Raw genomic sequence first — 22,613 nt, forward strand, 5'->3', positions numbered from 1 at the left:
GAGGAATTGAGAAACTGAGTATTTCAGGAATATATACACAATGCACAGGGAGAGAGAACTATGGCAAATTTAGTTTTAAAATAACAAATGCATTGAATAAAAACCAGATAAAGCAGGGTGTTTTGTCCACAGTGTTTCTGGCTCTCAAGCTCTGGATGTCAAACATGCTGAGTTGAGGCAGTTTCTCATCACAAAAAGCAAGGGGCACACTGTTTTAGAGAAAGCACCAAGGGCAGTTGCCTTTAGACATTGTTAACTTGCCTAATGGCTTTCCCCTCAAGACCATTAGGCTGATAAATTCCAGCATTTCCCAATCCTTCTGGAATGAGGCAGTAAGAGAGGACTGAAGCTGTGATGAATAAGACAATATTACACACTTTATTGCAGTAGCTTTCTAAACTGTCTCAGAAGTCAGAGCCTCCATTCCTTCCACATGAATTAAAAAGAAAGAAACACCTAAATATTCTATTAATTTTCCTACTGTTTATCTTCTCTTTGGGGGAATGAGGAATGAGTGAGTAGGGGAAGCAAGGTATGAAATGTGTTTTGCACAGATTTAAATTTGATGGAAGTCAAATTTAAATTAGATGGAAATTAATGAACTGTGACATCTTCATCATGACATAAAGTACACTTAGGAATAATATGGAACAAATAAGAACTGAACAACTCAAATTTGGGATAAGCCTTATAGTATTCCCAATGGTTATTAACATATGTCAAGATAAAAATCTCAGGCATGGAAATCAGCCAAGGTACTAAGAAAAACAACACTAAACAAGTTTAGGTGGAGTAAGAATTAGGATGAAACCAGGCAATGCTCTTCAGGATCCCAATCCTGAATGTAAATGTCTGTCTTCTACAAAAGCCTGATCTGGGGTGTTAAGAGTGTTTTCCAGTCCAGAGCCCTGTAAGCAGAGCACATTTTCCATTTTATTAACCTTTCTGTTTCTATAAACAGGATGGCTGCATTAAAACTGCCCTTGGAAATGGTCCCTGAGATGTGCTAAGTTCTGCACGTTCTCTCAAATGATTCATAAGGCCAGTCTATCAATTTCACAGCATCCAAAGGCAGAGTCCAGGAACATTTCATTGAATTGCTTAATTTCTTATTATAGCTTATATAACCTGAAGATTTCTGTATAGTTGTCAACTTATATGTATATAAATGTTCAATTCAAACCACATTAAAAAATACCAAAACAACAAAACCTCTTCTAAAGTGTGAATTGAGGAACACATTAAGTCAAATAAAACTGTCCTTCAGCATGTCTTCCCAGCTCACAAACTGCAAAAGTTATCTGAAGTAGAATAGCTTAAAACTTGTCTTATTCTACGTGGATTTACTGAAAAGGATTATTTTTGTAAGATATTTATGGACGTTCTAGGTTTTGAATAATTAACTACTTTTTTTTATCTATTGTGATTTACAGTTAATGCCATATTTAGCACCCAAAATTTAAAATAAATTTGAGAAAAAGGTGTGTGGTACCATTTTAATAGATTTAATTTAATAGCATGTGACAATTGTCTGCAGAGTGGCTGGATAGAGGAAATAATGTTAGGCTTTCTGTGTAATACATCTCTCTTTTCTTCACTAACTATTGTAATTAGAGGTGCTTCTTGAAGCTACATATCAGGGCAGTAAAACATAGATACTTTGGGCTTTAAATCCAGGAAGATTTCTTTAGAAAATCAAACAACAGACCTTAAACTCAACCCTAAAATTCTTTTACTTATAGCAAATATAAGAACTTAGCAAAACATCTTAATATTTTCAATTTTCAAATCTCATATATATCACTCCTTTCTTTCTGAGCTGATAGTGTCCTCTTGGTAGTCCACTGATGATGAAAAAAGTATTTCATGCTTAAATATGACCATAAATAACCAGAACGATGTTATCTAAAATGTAAAGATTAGCTGCTGCTATTCTGAGCTAGGCTTAGAGATGTGACATTTCCCTGTAGAGAATCATAAAAATCAGCTCTGAAAAACTACCACAGTTTTTTGCCAAGGTCTTATTGTAGTAGCATTAAATATCTTGAAGCATCAAAGAACACAAAATCCAGCAGCAGCTTCTATTTGAAGTCAATCTTTGAAATACCTTTAGAACTCCTTGAAAACTTGCAAATAATTTTTTCTTCTCAGTTAGTTGGTAGAGATAAAAGTCAGTTATCTGGTATGGGCTCTGTCTTCTAGCATAAAAGAAAGGCAAAGGAAACTGAAAAAGGTTGAAAAATGTGTCTAAAATACTCTTTCCTGACAGTCGTTTCTTGTTGCCATTAATTCAGGAGATTAATGGTCACAAGACAGAAGATCAACATACCAGTAGAAAAAAGTTTATTTATAAAGCTGGCCACAGCACCCAGAGGGCAAGTAAATCACTGCCAAATTACATACAGGTTTTGGAAACTTATATCAAGCCATGGTCACTTTTAACTTTTAGGAAGGAAAGCTCCCTAGAGTACACCCAACATACAAGGTCACTTGCAAAGTGCTTTGCTTTATTTCTCCTCAAGAATTTGCCATTCATGACTGCTGCTGACTAAAACTGTGGCCAAGATGAGTCACTAAACAATGCCTGAACCCCCTCTTAGTCATTCCCACCCACTGCAGGCTGCTCCTTTATTTTAGTTTGGTATAGTAATTATATTTCAAAAAATTCCTCTATCCTAGGGCCTTCTGATGCCTTTCAAAATTATAAAATTCATCTACTTGCTGGCACAATACACTTCTTAGCTGGGTGTTATCCTCTCTGGTTGGAGCATCTCAAACCTCACAAATAAATGTTCTTTTTCAGTTTACTAACTATATATGTATATATATATATATATATATTTCCATCAATTTCAGTAATACTGTAGCTTAATAAGTCATCCCTTGTGCAAGCTACAGTATCAGCTACCTTGAAATCTGCTTAAAACTCTGCTTCAGTGTGATGCACACAAAATCTCTGGCAGTGTTGGGCACACACGTGCCTCTCAGGCAAGTGACACGATGCTTCAACACATTCCCTGCTTCAGCTAGCAGACAGTTGCCATTCATACTCAAATGAATAAGAATTTTTATATATCAGCAATGCATATATATGTATGCATGTATAAGGTCTGCTGTGCACAGCTTTTGTTCTGCACACACACTGCACTGGAAATCATTTCACTTCAGTTTTTAGCTGCGAGTATCAGGCAGTGAGACTTAGCGTGGATAAACTGTGATTGTAGACTGATCCCACAATACAGGCACAGAGTATTGGAGGGGCTGACAAATAGCATGTTTTCCTTTATTTTTTATCAGATTAAAGTTGCAAGTAACTGTATGTCCCAACAGCATAACTATATCATTTTTGTGCCACAGATTTGGATGTTCTCTTTGGGAGCACTTCAGGCTGCTATACAGAGATTTGCTGAAAGGTGTTCATTCTTGAGAAGGACATCCTTGTCAAGAGTTTAGTTAGTCTTACACTAATTTTCTATTTAATTTGAAAATATGTATGAAAAGGGGAACATATTTATTTCATATCAATACCTGCCAATGTCTTATCTCCTGTCAGACTCCATTATCTAAATAATAAGGATATGCTTAAAGGGAAAATAATTTGGTCACAGTTTATATCCACTGACCATAGCAGTAATATGACAAATATTATTTTGCTCAAGATTACTCTGAGAGTCTCACTGTACATAAGGCAAAGAAAAAAATCTCTTTTTCTGGCAAGAAAATCATATTGTTTCAGAGCTCTTCAGCAGCACTGAAGGTGGTTACATGGCGGGAGCAATCTGCCAGGATGGCAATACAATCTCTACTCTTATCTTGTCAGGTTTTATTTTTGCCTCTTTTTCTTTCTAAAACTACAGCTTGAATACACAGCAAGGCTGGATTTTCTGTGGCGTGTTCAAGCAAAAGAAGAAATCAATGAAATGAAGGAGCTGAGGGAGCACAATGAAAACATGCTACGGAATATTTTACCCAGTCATGTTGCCCGTCACTTCCTGGAGAAGGACCGGGATAATGAAGTATGTGTCAATTTTCTGATATTTTTGTCTAATCAGTAAAGGAAATGTAGGCCTGGTAGCAAATTGTTGAAACTTATTTTTCGATAGGATTCATTGCACCAACACTGCCAATATTTGGTATCTGATTAACATTGAAAAATAACCATGTTTTGAAGTAAAGGTTCTAGGACCACACCCGGAGTGATGTTTCCATGTTCTGAATTCACCAGCAGGAAACATATGGGCCACACACAGAGAAATTCTAGCAATAAATCATCAAGATGGTTATGGGACTGGGGGACATAACATGTGAGGAGAGGCTGAGACAGCCGAGATCATACAACTTTAAGAAAAAAAGGCTGAAAAAACATCTCATTATTGCCTTCAAGTACCTAATGAATGTTTATAAAGAAGACATTATTAGGGGAGTGGAATATCTCTCTTGTGAGGAGAGTCTTGGGAAGAGAAGACTGAGAAGGGATTTCATTAATGCGTTTGAATGTCTCCAAGGCAGGTACCAAGAGGATGGTGCCAGGCTCTTTTCAGTGGTGCCCAGGGACAGGACAAGAATCAATGGCAATAAATTAAAACAAAAGATGTTCCACCTCAACATGAGGAAGGACTCTTTGGCATAGAGGGTGGCAGGCCCCTGGAAGAGGCTGCTCACAGAGGTCATGCAGTCTCCCTCTCTGGAGACATTCCAAACCCACCTGGATGCATTCCTGTATAACCTGCTCTAGGTGACCCTGCCTGGGCAGGGGGGTTGGCCTGGATGACCTCCAGAGGTCCCTTCCAACCTCAGAAATTCCATGATGCTGTGGTTTTGTGATTCTGTGAAGGCAGAGCAGGGTTCAGCCCTCAAATCAAAAGGGCTGTGAAAGACTTGGTCTAATTGGTCCTGCTTTAAAAGCAAATTGCACTAAATGAGATTCAGAAGTCTGTTCCAATCTATGAGTCCATGAAAATCTAGTATTTGAGACTATGAAAATCTACTATTCATATAAAAGAGATGTGATTTTAGCAAAATGTCTGTGCAAGTTTATGATAGCCCGGTGTTGCGCAAGTATTATTAGAGCCCTGACAGTGACTATGGAAGGAGCATGCTGCAACAGACCTGAGGCTCTCATATCTTCAGACAAGAGAACATTTTTGCCTTTTCATATTGCCCCTGAATTGCCTGTTTGTGGCAGATAACAAAACACCCATTTCAGCAACAGAGTTTGTGGCTATGTTCCTAAAAATTGTTTGTAGTACACAAAGAAAAGCATGATAATGGAATCTCTGAATATTCCTAAAAGTTTGAAGATGGATAAAGGAAATTTCAAAATTTGTTTCTGATAGCAGCAGTAAGTCACTTACTCCTCATTTGAAACACAGTAAATGCATATTATAATATTACATATATATTAAGGTACTGTATGATGAAATTGGATTTTTTTCATGCAGTGTTGGAATTAATCTTTTATAATGGGAAGGAATTTTGCAAGATTCACTTTGCCAGCACTGACATATCTACTGATCATGCAGCAAAAAGGAATTAAGGCTACCATTTTCTGTTGTACATTTTGGAAATGGATGTAGGCAGACTAATTAGACTGCACAATGAGGAATCATTTTGTTCTGATTTCAAGTATCACCTAGGGAAGGATGACACAGTGAGAACCTCCAAGAAAAGGAACTTTAGAAATTACTCTAGAGAAATTTAAAAATCTGTGGGTATGAAAGTGCTGTAGAAAACCTTCTACACACAAGAGAAATTGTGAGTGTGAAGGCAACCAGGTTCAAATGTTTCATTGCAAGTGAAGCAGACCTTGATACCAGTCAACAGTGTGTTCTGGTATATCTGCATTATGGATTTTCACAGAATAAGTTTCCCATCTTACACTTTCATTCACGTACGGTCACATGCATAATAATGTTCAGAAGCAAGCAGATGCCCCATGGATCACTGCTGATGCTTCAATAATTTGCCACTGAATTAAATTCCACCACCCCTGCTTTTTGTAAGGCAATTTCCAGAGTAACCATACTTGGGGATGATTTATGCATGAGCTGGCAAACAGAAAAATCTACTAGATTTCAGGGCAATCAATCCTGCAGTTTATGTCTGGCCATTAAGTTAATCTCTCCGCTCTCAAAAAAATGAATTCCCAAATATGTACTGTAGTAATTTCTTATGGATGTTTTATTTCTGTCCTTATGCTTCTTACCAAAAATAGAAAAATGGAGCAACTGAAGGCTCGGGCAGTTGTTTTCTATATTCATGATCCCAGGCACAAGTATGGCTGAGCGTATTCGTGCTTCTCCTAGCACACATTTTCAGATCTTTCATAAGCACCCATGAATTAATATGTGTATTATTTTTTTCTGTACCCACAAAAGGGAGTAAGAGTGTTCTTAGGGTATGGCTTCTACAACCCTGAGGATGCTCTTCAGTGAAACAAAAGGTAAGGGCAGGAAGGGAATCAAACATATTTTCTCAATTAAAGCTTTGCAGTGGCTTTGCAAACTAAAGGAATTTGCCCACATTTACTCTAAGACACATTGCAAAAGAGCCTGGATAAGTAGAATCATTAGCAGCATATCAAAGAGCAGAGCAGAGGTTCAGGATGCTTTTCTAGGGAGAAGCAGGATGAAGAAATAAGGGCCAGAATTGTTCATGTCAAGTGTATGGCAATCAGCAGTACGTCTTTTTACCATGAAACCAAAGTATTAACATTTCTTAAAGCCACTAACAAAAACTTTGAGGAAAAAATACTTCAGGTCATAATGACATAAGAAAGGTTCATAAACAGAAATGGAAGTGTCCACCATTACCTAAAACTACAGAAGCTGAAGCCAGGAAAGAAAAATCAAAGGAGAATACATATGATGGTGGTATATTAGCTGCAAGAAAAGCATACCAGGAGTTGTGGTAGAAATCCCTGGAATCTTTAAAGTTAATTTTTTTTTTCCTAAAAATTAGCTTTAGTTCAGACAAGAACTGTCTACATTTTCACATATGTAATGACACAAGACCCTTCATAAATAAATTTGTCATTCAGTACTAGAGTGAATTATATGAATAATGTAAGTGGAAGCTTATTCCAGGGCATACTTTATCCTAATAGCCTTCTGTGACTGATCCCTTATAAGCTGCTTTCTGTTCTCCCCAGTAACTTTATTACCACTCCCACTTGTGTTTCTCCCTCCTTTTGAACCCTAAGAGCAAGAACATCTCCCAGAGCCAGGCAACCTAAGAGCTCCACAGCCACCTTAGGAGAACCAGAGTTTATCAGAGTAAGGTTTTTCTGAAAACTTGTGAATAAACAAACTTGCAAAGAGCTACAGTAGTGTGAAGTACAAATTATCCTCCAAAAAATGTGATAACTGGTATTTGTACTTGACAATGAATCCTTCATGTATTCAAGTCATTCCTCGTATAAATCAAAAGAAAAATTTCTGTTTCACTTTTGCTGGTGTAGCTCCTTGACCTGAGAAGCAGAAAGAGCAGGCATTCAAAGAAAGAGAAAACCCTGCATATAATCTGCAATAAAAACATTAAGAGCTGTCAGCCTCCTCCTGTTGAACCTGGCTAGCCCTTAATATACTCATGTCAGCATCCAAGGTTAAGGTGTTATGAATGGAAAATTAAGAATGCTATTTTAATTGCTGCCAATTGCATTTTCTCAATTATGTTAACACTTCATTTTTCCTCATTGTTTTTTCAGGAATTATACTCTCAGTCCTATGATGCTGTTGGTGTGATGTTTGCTTCTATTCCTGGATTTGCTGACTTTTATTCCCAGACTGAAATGAATAACCAAGGAGTAGAATGTCTTCGCTTACTGAATGAAATCATTGCAGACTTTGATGAGGTAATGCCAGCTACTAGAGAAACCTTGATAGTGTTTAAACTATCATGGCAAATATGTCATACTAAATTATCAAATTTGGTGATTATTTTGCTTCAAATAATTCTCTGATTTTTTTTATCTCATATTACAATTGTCTGGTTTGCTTTTTTGCCCTTCATCCTGCCAGACATTGTTCTGAATGATCTAATGAGATAGAGATTGAAAGCAATACTCAAGTATAAACATCCATAAAAGCTCAAATCTGCACCAGAGTATCTGAAAGTAGAAAATACTTCAGTTCTGTAGAAGAAAGAAGTATGAACATATCTGCAACTCTTCTGAAAAATAGTGGTCTAAATACAAACATGTTGCTTTAAAGGTGGTGATTGAATAGACTCAATGAATATTAAACAGTAAAACAGTGCCCAGTGAAATGTGAAGCACACAGCTCAGAAGCAAATGTTAGGTAGATAATGAAAGGTGGTGGTGAAATATTAACTGAAAAGACTTGTCTGGTTAGGATTTTTATAGAGAGATAAATGAAGTACAGCTGCTTTTTTCACTGAAGAATTCAGAGTTGAAGGGATTTTTTTTATGGAAAGGACACAGAAAGGAGAAATAATTTATTTAGGTATTCTGTCCAGTTAATTTCAGAAAAGGAGCTGAGGAGGGGATAAGATAAAAAGAAGTCATATCCCCAATGTAGCTATTGCTAGGTGATAGCAAAGAAAACCTGGTAACTGAAGAGGAAGTCAGGATAAATTTGCATACTCTGCAAAGTAGTTTGTAAGGAAGCTTATACAGGTAGTATCATGTCCTGAAATGAGCCCAAGAGGAATTAAGAAAGGAGACAGAGCATAGGCCAAAGAAGAGCTTTAAAAAAATTCAAAACCAGAAAGGATGAAAAAATACTGCCAAAGTTTCCTAGCAGAGAGAATTTTAACCTCTATACTGCAGGCAGTTTTCAGGAGAGTGTAGCCCTCCTGAGATCCCTGAGTGGTAAAAATAGATTTGGAACCACCTTTACCTAGCAACAAGATTGGACCTTTGCTCCAGACTGCAATGATCCAGAGAGAAAAGGGAAGGGGAAAATATGGTATCATTGGTCTGTCACTTCCATCCTGGGCACTTGAGCATGGGGTTGCTCATAAAGATTATACCAAGGCTAAGATTACTGACGCTGAAATTGAGAGTTTATCCTTATAATTGGTGAGATACTAAAACTATGAGTGGGAAATAGAAGAATTCACTGGGAACACTTCCCTGTTCATTTTAACTGAGAAAAAAAAAATCTCTCCCTCACGAGAAGAACTCTTTCACCTGCTAAGTTCCTGCACTGCATTACCCATGGGTATAAATGCCTGCTTCTTACCTCCAGGATCTAGCACAGCTGTCAGCATTCTTCTTGATTAATAGTTTTGTTTTTATTTCCAGATCTGATTAAAATGATTACCACTCAAATTAATTCATAGCAATAGTCTTCGCATTAAGATATTTTGTCATGCACATTCATGTAATCTTCACAACAAAATTCCTTTGCTGCTGTGGCAATTACTGAAGACAAGGTTTTAATCAAAACCCTAACACAATATTACTTTCAGGCCCCTAACACCTGCTCTGTAATTAATAAAGGACTTAATTAGAGACTGTATTATGTCCCAGACATGTTTAGTTGAAGAATAGATATGTTCTTGGTACAGGTAGCAAATGAAATTACAGGGTCCCCTGCTGACTGCTAACCTACTTGCAGCATGGTCGTGTCATTAGTTTACTCTGTCTAAACAATCTGAAAGGTGATATGCCAGACAGAAGAACTGAAAGTAGTAACCTTATCCATGGAAAAGGAACCAGAAATCATTCCTGGTGCAATATTTCAGGGCTAGCAATGTCTCCATGTAACTGTTGACTGACACTATACAATGTCACAATTCCTTTTTTTCCCTGTGTTTCTTGCCAAGATTGCCTGCTATTCCAACACAGCCCTGAGAGGAAAATGCAGATGTGCCCCTTGAGAGCAGAACAGCTCTGATATCCATGGGGAAACTCTGCAAATGAACAGCTCTGGAGAGATACCTTGGTGTAGAAATCTTAGTAAGGAGTGTAAGACAAAGGCATCTGATGCCATTTGATACATCCTAAGTGATTTGGGACACCCACAAGGGATTATCAGCTCCTACACTGCATTACCAGAAGACTCATGTTCTGGAGCAGGCACGTTGAAAACTCATGTTCTGGAGGTGTTCAAGGCAAGAATACTCTAGATCACACTGGACATACATGTTTAGACAACTGAATTGAGTTCCTAGGCTCAGATCATATTCTGCACTGTGAATTGCCTCTTTTCCTTACAGAGATAATAATATCAGAGATGATCTGTCTACAGGGCCAAAATGATGTTTCTGAATGGAAACCATGCTAAAAATACAAATTTACCTGCTTTGGAAAATGTGATAGGTACACAAGAAAGAAATTTGAGCTATTTCTTCTTTTTAGAGGGTTTACCTTGTTATTGCAACATAACAAAGTTACAGGCGGGATCTGTTACTTTGCTTTCCATAGTAATAGGTCTATGTCAGTGGGACAAAGACAGTTGCAACAAAATAGTAAATAAATAGTGAAAATTGGAACAGAACCTGTCACTGACAGCTGTAGGGGGTACATACCCAGAGAGGAGTCAGATTGTGACTGGGTCTTTCTTAGAGAGTGGGAGAATGTGGTACAAAAGTGAGTTTTGCAGAATAGGTGGTTGACTATTGTCAAAATACAGACTTCACTCTTTTTCTTTTTCCCTCATGGCTCACAAATTTTTTTGACTTCCAAGTTATCCAGTATTCCTGCCAGTTGAGGCAGAACAGGAGGTGCAAGTTTCTGGACTGGCAAAAAAAAAACAAATTTAGCATTGAAACCTACCTTTTATAATTACTTGCTTTTTCTATGACTGTAGTTCTAAAACACATACAGTGCTAAACTCCCTTTCTTAGAGATGTTAGTCCAAAAAATGAACATTATAAGATTTCTGCAGATATTATGGATCTTCAAGGAATTTTTTTAATGTAATATTCTTTCTAGGCTATTTAATTTTCCATTTATGTATGTTAATGTTACAGTTGGGCTTTGTGTTTTCAGAAGAGCTTTCTTGTTCACAGATTCTTTTATTTTCTTGCATTTTATTTATCCTACAGTGATTTACATAGTGTATATTACAACATATATTAATATATTATGTTGCCACAAGCAGAGGTTTCAACAGAACACTGGATCCTGCTTTCAGATTCTTTGATTAGTTTGAAGTTGTGTGATATGTCCTGCAACATTCTTTTTTTGTACAATTTTGTACATGTGATCCCAGGGTCTGACCTCCACACAACATTGGCTGTACATGAATTGCAGCATCAATCCATTAGTTTTTTTTTAGATACAAACCACATTCTACTGTTTGAAAATGTGTCCCTGGACTATCAACTTAAATTAGCAGCCTATTTAAAATGTTTTAACAAATGGCAGCTGAGTTGGAATATCTTTCCCCAATATCAAAATCCATCATCCTGTCATACCATGAAGAAAGTAATTAGTAAATAGACCATTATTTACTTACATTGAAGAAGGAAAGAATCTATTGAACAGGCCATATAAAGCAGAGGAAAAAAAAAAGCAAACAGTAGATTTGGAAACAATAATGAATGAGGAAAAAAGCCATAACTTGGGATATTTTTTTCTAAATTGCATCACAGCCAATGTTTTTTTCTTTCCTAAGAAGGGTAATTTTAGATATTTATTATACATTTTAAATTAGTGTGCTATTTGCTGTTGCTTCCAGCAACCATCTGGAAATGAAAATATGGACTGTTTTGAAGCAAGACCATTTTCTCCCCTTGCTCAAGCACACACTCAGACTGCTCACAGAGGCAGAGCTACAAGAAACAATCTTTTTTCTCTAAGAGAGCAGTTGGAAGAGCTGCCCTTGTAAGAGGGAAAGGTACACAATGGGCCGTTGTGGCAGTTTGGAGAAAAATGAGAAGCAGGTCAAGTCTTTGGACTTTCCTGGCTTGGACAGGAGCCATTCACCATATGGCTTTGTGTTCCCTCCGTGGAATGCTGCGCAGCCTCCCATCAGGGGCAGATGGTGCCATATCTGCACACCACCAGCGAAGCTCCCCAGGCCCCGGCGCTCCGGCTGACGGCGCTGGGGCTACTGCAGTGGCAGGGGATATTTCATCTTATGCCTTTGGTATGTTTCTCCCTTTGAATGAAATAATCCCTTCAGTGGACAGGAAATTCCAGCACACAAGATGGAAAAAAAAAAAATGTGCAGTGTAGAAAAAGAAAGGGGAAAAATATTGTGTTTTATTTTTGCCTGACCACAAAACTACTTTTTTTTTTCCGTTTAAACCTTAACTAAATTGAGCCTTTAGAATTTAAATTTTGAAATTCCTTTTCTTGGAGAAGTGCTTTTTTATTCTTCCATGTCTTCGTAACCATATAGATTCCTAAATTTATTAGATACCATACAGCTTATCTCAAAGTTTCACAGGGTATTTGGCATTAACACCAGAAACAAACATTTTCCTGTGATGAGGTGATTAATGCCCATATCCCACACTCTGTTGTCACTGATAGAATCCACATCTTGAACTCTGCTAAGGTCTTTCAAAGAATGTAAGGCTCTGGTTTCTATTTCATGGAAAGTCTTAAGTTAAACCATAAATGTAGACTTGGAATAGTGACCAAACTTTCACTACCACTTCATTCAGTGCTTTAGTCACTCAACTAAATTTTTTCTTCCTCTTCTTTCTTCTTCTCAATCTGACAAGTTCTTTCTAACACCCATAGCTATAGCAAATTCCAAATACATACAGGGATTTACCATTTCCCATTGGTTCTTGGAATTTTTGTTAGAAGGGGAAAATACATAAATGTATAGATTCAATGACCCAATGGACATATTGGTGTCCATTCTGACCCTAAGTAGGGGGAAGCAGGAGATATAAGAGGACTTGGTGTCTTACAGGATTTCTTTGGAGGCATCTACCTCCATCCATCGACTGTGTATAGAACAGTTTGGGTGGGAAGATCATCTCATTCCAACCCCCCTGACAGGTCAGGGACACCTCCCTCTGGGCCAGGTTGCTCAGAGCCCCAAGAAGCTTGGTCTTGAATATTGGTCTCATCACCATAATTGTTGCTGTAGCAGCACTTACTTTGCAAACTCAGTTCCTCCAGCAGAGTTTTAGAAACACTTTTAGAAGACTCAAGTCTTCTATTCATACACAGATACACAGAGAGTTTGTCTTCACTAATATTCAGTGATCATACCTCAGGAAATGCAGGACTTGGATGCATTTCTCTTAGTCTGGGATATGCATGTCTTATATTACCCATTGTGGAATTTACCAAACAGTATAATTAACTTGCATGCACTCAGTGAGTAGATGATGTTGCAGAGTTCCAGATCAGTGTTCCCTGGGATCCAGAATAAATGATGTGCCATAACAGACTGGAAAGTGTAATGATACATTCTCATATATTTAGAAGCATTTTGTGTTAGGAATTACAGAATTAATGCAGTATTTTTTATTTTAAAAAATTATTTTTTTATTTTAACAATATTTTTATTTTTACATATGTATTAGTTACTAGGTGAAGAGAGATTTCAAGATATTGAAAAAATTAAAACAATTGGCAGCACATACATGGCCGTGTCAGGATTGTCACCTGAAAAACAGGTAAGAGGATAATTTTCTTTAAGAAGGAAAAGCTTGTGATTATTTTGACCATTCATATTCAAAAATATAAAAATTGTTATCTTTATGTTGTTCATAAAACTTTTTTTGCTAAAATAAAATAGACATTTGGGGATTCTGGCAGACAGCAGTTGCACTTCTCAATGAATTGAAATGCCATCTTGTGCTTGGAACAAGAAACATATGGATTCTTTCTTCAAATTTAGGTTTACAGGAGAAAAAAATATTCCTTTCAATCACACCAATGTGAATCTAGATCAGGTCTACCTATATCTTCAGACATACTCTAAAGCCACCTCAATAATTCAGACAGGAACATAACTGACAACCTCCAATAATTGATGAAGAGAGATATCTATTAACTGACAGTGTACTTATGCAAGTGTAATGCTGCATTTGTACTTTTTTTTGATACAGCATATCTACAGGCAGCATGATAAGTACACATCAAAAGAAAGCAGGTGCTTGGTTCAACTGAAGAGCAAGCAAACCAAGCTGAGGGGATAAGTAGTCACAGAGGACACACACACAGTCACAGCCATAAACATCCCTTAAGTCAGATGAGAGAAATCCATTCATAATTCTACCCAAGAACTTGCCTAGAAACAAATCAGATAAGGCTCCAAAATATATCTAGTGAGAAGCCAGCTGTTGCTGAAATCTGTTTTTTTGGCAACAGGTGCCAATCCCCAAGAAGAGCAGCACAGAAGGGACACAATGCCCCTGGTCAGTCACAGGCTGGGAATCAGATTTGCCCACATTGATCACAACTTCTGAAAAGCAGAAGCTGGATTATCATGAGCTTTATAAAACAGAAAATTTCCACTGTTTGTTAAGAATACATTATAAAACTCGTGGAGTGTAACTAGCTGAGCATCTCCCACCTACAGAGTAACAAGTGATGCTGACAGCTAGAAATCTATAAAACTAGATATGCATGGGATTTTTAATTGTCAAAATGCTTCTGTGTTGACATGAAAAAGAAGGATAGAACACCAGGGAGATAGTTGGTTATAGCTACACAGCTCCTAATCGCTTCCTTTAACTCTTGATGGGGGTAAAATTTCATAGGGATAAAATCTTCACTGCCTTTCCAAGACTGATTAACTCATCTCTTTTCTTGAACTATAATAGCTTAATGGAATTTTAATGGATGTTTTAAATATACTTGTCGTACGTACATGTCTGCCACCTTGTCAGCACCTTAGAGGTGCAGGCTGCTGAGGGAGGTTGGCATGATGTGAACAGAGCCAGTTAAGGATAAGGAGCAAGCATGGTGTGAACAGAACAGGGATGCCAAGGAGAGGTTCATGTTCAGTATTAAACACACAGGATGATGAAAACTGCAAAGGCTGGACTGCGTGACCCGGGGAGAGATTTACAATCCTTTGTACTATGAACTGGAAATTTGAAGAAGGAGTTGCCTTGCTCCAGAACAGATGAGAAGACACCATACAATCATTGGGCCAAAGCCACAGCCATCTGTTCTGTTGGTGTTCTGGGAAGACTAAAACCTACTGCAGTCCCCATCTGTATATTGACTGCTTTGTAGGAATGGAAATGAAGGGAAGGAGCAGGGAGTGACTTGCCTGCCCTAAGCAAGGGCAATTAATGAGCTACAGAAGAGCCTTTTCTCTCTCCCTTAACCAACCCCAGATTGCCTGGCTTGCCCTGCTGTTCCTGTCATCATTACATCTCTGAGAGCACTTGAATTGATGCTTTTCCTAGGTGATAGTTTCAGCAAAGGAGAATTACACATCCTTTACTTCTTTCAATCTACTTCATGCTTATGTGGGTCATCATTTGCTCTCACTAGATTTTGACTCTTGAGTCTGAGCAATTTCAGTCCTCTCTATACTTTCTTTCTCAGCCTTGTTAATTCTCATGATTGCCTGTCAGATTGTTGACAGAAAGTTACTTTCTCTGGCCCTTCTCTATCCAGTTATACAAGTATAACATAATGGGAAGCATTACCATTAACAGCAGTGTACCTCTCTTTCATCTAGAATGTCAAGGCTACATTCCAAATGCAAACCCTTGGTACTTGTAGGGATGGGTGGCAGCTGAGCAAATGCAAAACTTTATTGACATATTGGTGTATAACTTTTTTTCTCAGCAATGTGAAGACAAATGGGGACACTTATGTGCCCTGGCTGACTTCTCCATAGCTCTGAATGAAAGCATACAGGAGATCAACAAGCATTCCTTCAACAACTTTGAACTACGGATTGGTAAGCATGATTCAAACACCAGAGTTAAAATGGGCTTTTATCTGCAAGGATGTGACTCCAGAGTGCACTCCAGTAACATTGCAAAGACATGCACAGTTTAGAAGGGTCCAAATACTGTATCCTCTGTTTTCAAATTGATTTAATCCCAGGCAAAGTCAGAAATATTAAATACTCCATTTGCAGAATATTGGCCCTGATTTGGGGATTGCAGGGGTTCAAAATTTCAGTGAATTGTGAATGGGGAACATAATTAATTCACTGTCTTTAGTAAGTCTGGTACTAAGAACCCATAGATAGAACACAGAAAGTGAACAGCCCCAAGACTGATACTCACACAGTCCCTAATTAATCTCCCTGCATAATATTCTTCTTCAGTAAAACAAGTAATTTCTTCTAAACCCTGGGAGTAGTATTTCTGTTTTGCACAAAAATTGAATTCCATCTCTGACTTGACCAGTGGCAGCAGCTCTGAATTACTAGGATGAGTAAGCAATTGCTCTGGATGGAATATTCTACATGGCTAGTGGGATAGGACATAAAAAAGTGCCCTGAATATATGGCACATAGCAGGAGCAAATTCAATGACTCCTCATGCTGACTGGATCACTGGCCAAAACAAAAAAAAAAAAAAAATCACCTGGAAGAGACATGTCTTTTACAGATAACCCTGCCATAGAAAAACTGAAATATATTCATCAGTCACAGCATAGAGGGTCACAGCATCACTGTCTGATCTGCATTTCCTAATAGTTTTGAATGCAAAACTCATAGTTCCCAAGATTTCTCAAGGAATGAGCATTCTCATTTAGTAAGTGTAGATCACATGTAAAGATTTCATAGAGCCTGAGTGCAAGAGTATTTGATAATAGTTCTATCACCATTTAAAAAAAATCTTACAAAAAAAACCTAAGAAATCAAAATCCTTTTCCAAAAGATATCTTGCACTCTACTGAAATTATTCTTAAATCACTGTTCTAGAAAATAAACCAAAAGATATTGCTTGTCTTTTTATGCAACAATCTTACAAAATGAAGTCTTTCAATAGCTTCACAGAATGCTTTAATATTTCCACTTCACAGAACATAAGAATGCAATTTCTTGACTGTATAGCACTAACAAGGTCGCCCTCAACAAATGTAGTTCCAGAAATCTTTCCTATTATCTGAGAATAAATTTTCAGGAGCTTTGGCAACAATGTACAGAATACAGATGACACAAAAGTATTGTGATTCCACTAACAAAGAAGTCCCATAAAATAAGCCTGCTGATATCACTGTTCATGTTTTATAGCTTTTACAGATTTTTAAAATTTAATTTCTTTAACTATGCACCTCTTTCTTAAGCCTGGAGATAAGTGTATCTGAACTATGCTTCACCTGGTTCTTAAATGCTACATTTTACCTTCTCTTGCATTTTTACTTTTTTTTTTTTTTTTTTTTTTTTTTTTTTAATTAGGGATTAGCCATGGCTCTGTCGTAGCAGGAGTTATCGGTGCTAAGAAACCCCAGTACGATATCTGGGGCAAAACAGTGAATTTGGCAAGTCGAATGGACAGCACAGGTGTTAGTGACAGAATACAAGTGCCTGAAGAAACGTATCTGATCCTGAAGGACCGGGGATTTGCCTTCGACTACCGTGGAGAAATTTATGTCAAAGGTATCAGTGAACAGGAAGGAAAAATCAAAACATATTTTCTTCTAGGAAGAGTTCAACCAAATCCTCTGATCTTACAACCGAGAAAACTGACTGGACAGTATTCGTTAGCAGCTGTTGTATTAGGACTTGTACAGTCTCTTAACAGGCAAAAACAGAAACAAATTCTTAATGAGAACAATAACTCTGGAATCATAAAAGGACATTACAACCGGAGGACTTTGCTCACTCCCGGTGGATCTGAGGCAGCAGCCCAAGCAGAGGGGGCTGACAAAACTGAATTGCCATAATCAGCATTGTTTGTGGGGTTGTTTTTGTATTTCTTTTATATATAAAAATAAATATACAAATAAAAAGGGTTTAATTTTTTTTAGAAGGAGTGTGATTTTTTTTTTTTTTTACTGGTGTAATATTTTGATGAGATTCAAATTCCTGTGTTTTAACAAATGGTGCCAGCATCCCCAGCCAGCTCTGGTTAACCTCTGAACATCCAGACACAGTAGGTGTAAGCCACCACTCTGCTGTGTCATCTACCTGCAGAAAGGGACAAGAACAAACCCCCTACTGGAGGGATTTAGAACATGAATTGTGCAGGCAGTTAAGGATGGTAATAGGAGGAAATACTGTCCACATGTTTCAGATGAAAGCAAAACAAAAGTGAGTAGGTTCTTCTAACCTTTAATTTCCTTCAGGTAGATTTATACAATCTAAGGTAGATTTATACCACCCTAAGCTGCCTCGTCCTACAGGAAAAAATATTGGCAATACAGCTGAAGGATTTCAAGGTGTGTCATCTGGCCAGGTATGAGTCTGGAAGAGAGAAGAGCTGAATCTTGTCCTAAACTCAGTGATTCAATTGATTTCACTCTTAAAATGGACTAAGGCACCCTCCTCACAGTTGGGTTACTGCACTGTAGATAAACTCATTGTTGGTGTACACCTGACCTCTTACACCCAAGGCAGAAGGTCAAGGCTCTCTTGTGGGCACTGTCACATCCATCTGTCCTGTTTGGAGGGCTCAAACATATTGTGGTGTCTTGACTGTCACACAGACAAACAGACAACAGAGTTACACCTTGAATGACTTGTCTGGAGCCATATCTGAATCAATTGCACAGCCAAGAAAAAAATCACATTCTCTGGTGCTGTTTTCCAGAGCCTAACTCTTAACCCTGCCACTAGTCTGAGTTGTCACCAAAACAAGGGTTTTCTGAGGCTGTAAAATGAGTCCATGTTAAAGTACAGCAGGACACAAAACTCACTGCTAAACTCCCACTCAGCTGCCCAAAGATGAGAGGAAGCCAAGACTAATACCCTAAATTATTCATGTGCCAGCACAGACAGTCCTACGAGATGCTACAAGGGCATACCTCAGTGCTGCAAGCTCTGCATCAAAAGGAGGTTAATTTTTTTGGGGACTGGATAATCAAATTCACCTTGGAAAGAGTAAATATATAGCCCAAGTTTATATATACCATGAGTAAATATATAGCCCAGTTTTATATCGTGCTATGATTCACACCAGGCTGTAAAGTGCATGAAGCCTCTCATCAAGTCTGTTCTCAAAGGAGCTGGGTTTGTTTCAGTAAATACTATCTTTAAAGTAAATCTCAGATGGAAGAGCAGAACCTGTAATCACACAGCAATCCCCAGACAAACCACACTCAAACAGTACAGTGCAACATAGAGATTCTTTGTAAATACAGATCTGCTTTGTGCAGGCTGCTGCTACCTGGCCCTTAATAAAAACTGGGGATTCTTAGGAGCACTGCTGTTGGATTAGCCTCATTTTTAAAAGATGACCAATTTGGGTAGAACATCCTGACTAATATATGTTAGAAGACACTACTGTTTATTAACAAAAAAGTACCAAAGCATGAAAGTGTTTCATTGTAATGGGATAAAAACCAATGTGTTTCATTGTAAAGTGACTCAATCAATGGGATTTTATGGCAATATTTTATCAGTAAAGTGCTACATTCTGAAATAGAAAATAAGAAAGATAGACAAGTAAATTCCACAGAAAATTCTATCACTGAATAATGGATCTGAAGAAAGAAAGCAATGAGTGGTCTGAAGTGTTATACCCAGTGATGTTTCTACCAGTAACTGAGCTCTCATTCCAAATGTATTACTCCTTTTAGCCCCCACAAATATCACTTTTATGCCATGCATGGAATGTCAAATCCTTCAGCTCACCTAGGCAAGGGCTGATACTGTAGGAGATAAAGACAAGGAAGTGATGATATCTGAAGCATTTAAATTAGTTTCATATTTACAGTGGTATTTCAGGAACTAAATAAGGAAGCTTTTTTTTTGGCTGCTTTGAACAGTTCATTAACAATTGTCATCTCCTTAACGGCCTTTTTTTTTTCCTGCGCTGGATGGGTTCATTTCTTGTGGTCCCTAAATATTTAATTCTTGCTAATAGCCCAGCTGAACTGATTTTCTAATTCCCATCATCACTGTAATGACAATTCACAGTGAGTGGAAGGTGTTAACTGGATAACAAGGTTGCAGACTGGAGTTATGAGTTCAATTCACTGCTCCTTACCACAGGCCCAAATTTCCTGCTTCTTATCAGAGACACAGATATCTTTCTTTGTTATCCCTCTCAAAATCTCCATTAGCATAATAACTGTGTTCCCAAGAAAAATCAGGCCTAGTGAAGCCCGAGTCCACATTGACCAGATAAAAAGGTTGCTAAATCAGCTCATTGCCATGAGCAATTCTTTAGTGAGGAATTTCACTTGTTACTGTAGCAGGTAAATCCCTGCATAAGACTATTTTTCTACACTTGCTGACTATTTGTCACCCCAGCAATTGCACTGTTTGTTCCTTTTCAAATGTGGTGACCTTATAGGTTCAGAAATGTTATTTCTCATTGTAGCATCTGTCGTCTGTGGAGCACAACTATTATTTATGGTCTCACTGTTCTTGTACTCCATGACTTTATGGTTCTGTTAGTGTATTCAGCTTTCCCTCACAACCATCTTCAGGGTTTCTTGTTCATAAAGGATAGAATTGCTCATACAAGGACCTATAAATCAAATACCTTGTAATTATTCCTTGAAACAGGGATGCCTGGCTTAATAAAAGCAAATTGCCTTGATATCATAACACTTTAGCCAAAGCAGCCATCAAGTATTGAGGACTTTAATAGATTTTCCCTATTAGAAGAAAGCCTTGGCAAAATTTACCAATATTCTTTGATGTCACCTCATTCCTTTCTACGAATGTGGTCTACACAGAAATAAACAGTAGCAGGCTGCTTCCTCAGAACTTTGTACCTCAGTTCCTCTCACAAGTTGCATGTCAGGAGCTCTTAAATGATTTCTAAATAAACAGGCTGAAAACCCACAGCTTTCTTCTCTGAAAAGCAACATACAATCAACTGCATCAAGGGCAGCTTATGCTTTGAAGTACTCAATCATTAAACTAAATGGAATATTGACAATCTGGACAACAGTTCTGTACCAAAATCATTACTTTGTAGTGCTCCAAGAGCATTTTTGTAACCATCACACCTATATTCTAGAAAAAAGTTATACCTGTAGCTAGGGTGTTTGTTTGAAGGGTAGTGAGGGAATTTTTGTGTATATTAATTTATGCCATTGACCAATTTTTATAATGTATATTTAGAAATTCACAGTTAGGTATCTATACCAGTCAAGGTATCTACTCTTGGCTGACTTTAAGACTCAAACCACTGAGCTTAACTCTACTGAGAACAATGTGACAGGTGTGATATCATTTAGAACTGTGTGCTAACAAAAAAGCAATTCAAAATATAGCTTTTAAACACAGGGGGAAAATATCACTTACTGTCCTCAGCTTCAATCCATTCCTGATTATTTCACAGTTGTTTTCACATTTGGAAAAGCACAGCAATAAAAAAGAAAACAATCTCATCTAATCCTTTTCTCATTAGCAGAACTTCAGTTGCCTTTCCTGAGTGCACTGGGAGTCAAGGAGTTTATCCAAACACCAGCACAGCAAAGTGCCTGATAGCCAAGGTTCCTGGGGCTGCTCACTGCAGAGCAGCAAGGCAGGGAGCAGAGCCTGGCTCCCCAGCTGACTTGAAAAACAGGCAGAAAAATAATCAGAGGAGTGGGAAATAACCACATTAACCATTATCAGTGGTACATGGTGAGTGTTATAATTGCACAGTCAACTTATTAACCTCCCCATCAATCTTCTTCTGTGCAGTGACACAATTCAGGGTTTGTTGTTTCCCCAGCTCTGTGTTTTACTGGAGGAGGGAAAAATTATGACAGCAGAGCAGCTGGCAGATGGGAGGGAAGGGGTAAAAACTCAATATGCATATCTCCAGGCACTTGAGGCTTACAGCAGTTTTTAAGGAACGCTCTCATTAGCTCTTCCACAAAAAAATCCTGTTGTTTACATAACTTTAGCAGATAAGGCCCAATTTTTTTATAAAAATTTTCTTTTTTTCTGTCTATTTACCCATAAGCTGTTCTATATGTGATAGCTGTCAGAGTTACTGAGCCAACCAGAGACTAATTCATTCAGCTCTTTCATGTGAAAACAACAGCTATATGCAGGGCTGGTTAAGCTCCTGTAAAGTGCCATCTCATGCTACTTCTCCTGACCTAGATCTCCCCTCACCTCAAAGTGTTCTGTTTTTCTGGTTGCGAAATATTTCCAGATCACAGAATCACAGAATATTATGTTAATATTTATATACTCAACATCTCTCTATTTCACAGTCCATGTATCTTTTTCCTCCTTCAACTTTGCAATATTAACTGAAAACAAAAAACCACCACTGTTGTCACATGGAGACAAAGAAGAAGCAATCTCAGCTGATTTGCTGAATATCTAAGGTTCTAAAACAAATACATGTGAAATGACTTTTCCTTGCAAAACAAAACCCACTCCCAGCAGTATTGACATGGGGTACTCCAAGGGATATTTATTACAGCTACAGGATATTAAGCATAATTTTAATTAACCTATTGTTACTTAAAATAATAAAAAATACAACTGCCTCTTCCTATTCATTATTCTGCACAGAGACAATTTTGACAGGCTCTCAGTTTTGTAAGTTTCTATAAATCACCAAGTATTTTGCTTCATGTGTGTGACTGCCTCTTTTGGTTGTGCCCAGATGAATGTTTTAAAGCTCCATCCAGG

At 37.7% G+C, this 22,613-nt stretch overlaps 1 protein-coding gene across 2 annotated transcripts in view; it reads left to right on the forward strand.

Moving 5' to 3' along the window:
• ADCY8 (adenylate cyclase 8) overlaps positions 1-17,815 on the forward strand; it is a 117,268-nt gene extending 99,453 nt beyond the window's left edge. For both annotated transcript variants that reach the window (XM_021542360.3, XM_021542361.3), the window contains 5 exons: positions 3,858-4,016; positions 7,706-7,852; positions 13,462-13,554; positions 15,689-15,803; positions 17,259-17,815. In XM_021542360.3, the coding sequence (XP_021398035.1) occupies positions 3,858-4,016; positions 7,706-7,852; positions 13,462-13,554; positions 15,689-15,803; positions 17,259-17,746 (1,002 nt within the window). In that variant the 3' untranslated portion in view covers positions 17,747-17,815. The remainder of the gene's footprint in view (positions 1-3,857; positions 4,017-7,705; positions 7,853-13,461; positions 13,555-15,688; positions 15,804-17,258) is intronic.
• The last annotated feature ends 4,798 nt before the right edge of the window (positions 17,816-22,613 follow it).

The sequence above is a fragment of the Lonchura striata genome, chromosome 1 (assembly GCF_046129695.1).
Source record: "Lonchura striata isolate bLonStr1 chromosome 1, bLonStr1.mat, whole genome shotgun sequence".
Taxonomy (NCBI): Eukaryota; Metazoa; Chordata; class Aves; order Passeriformes; family Estrildidae; genus Lonchura; species Lonchura striata.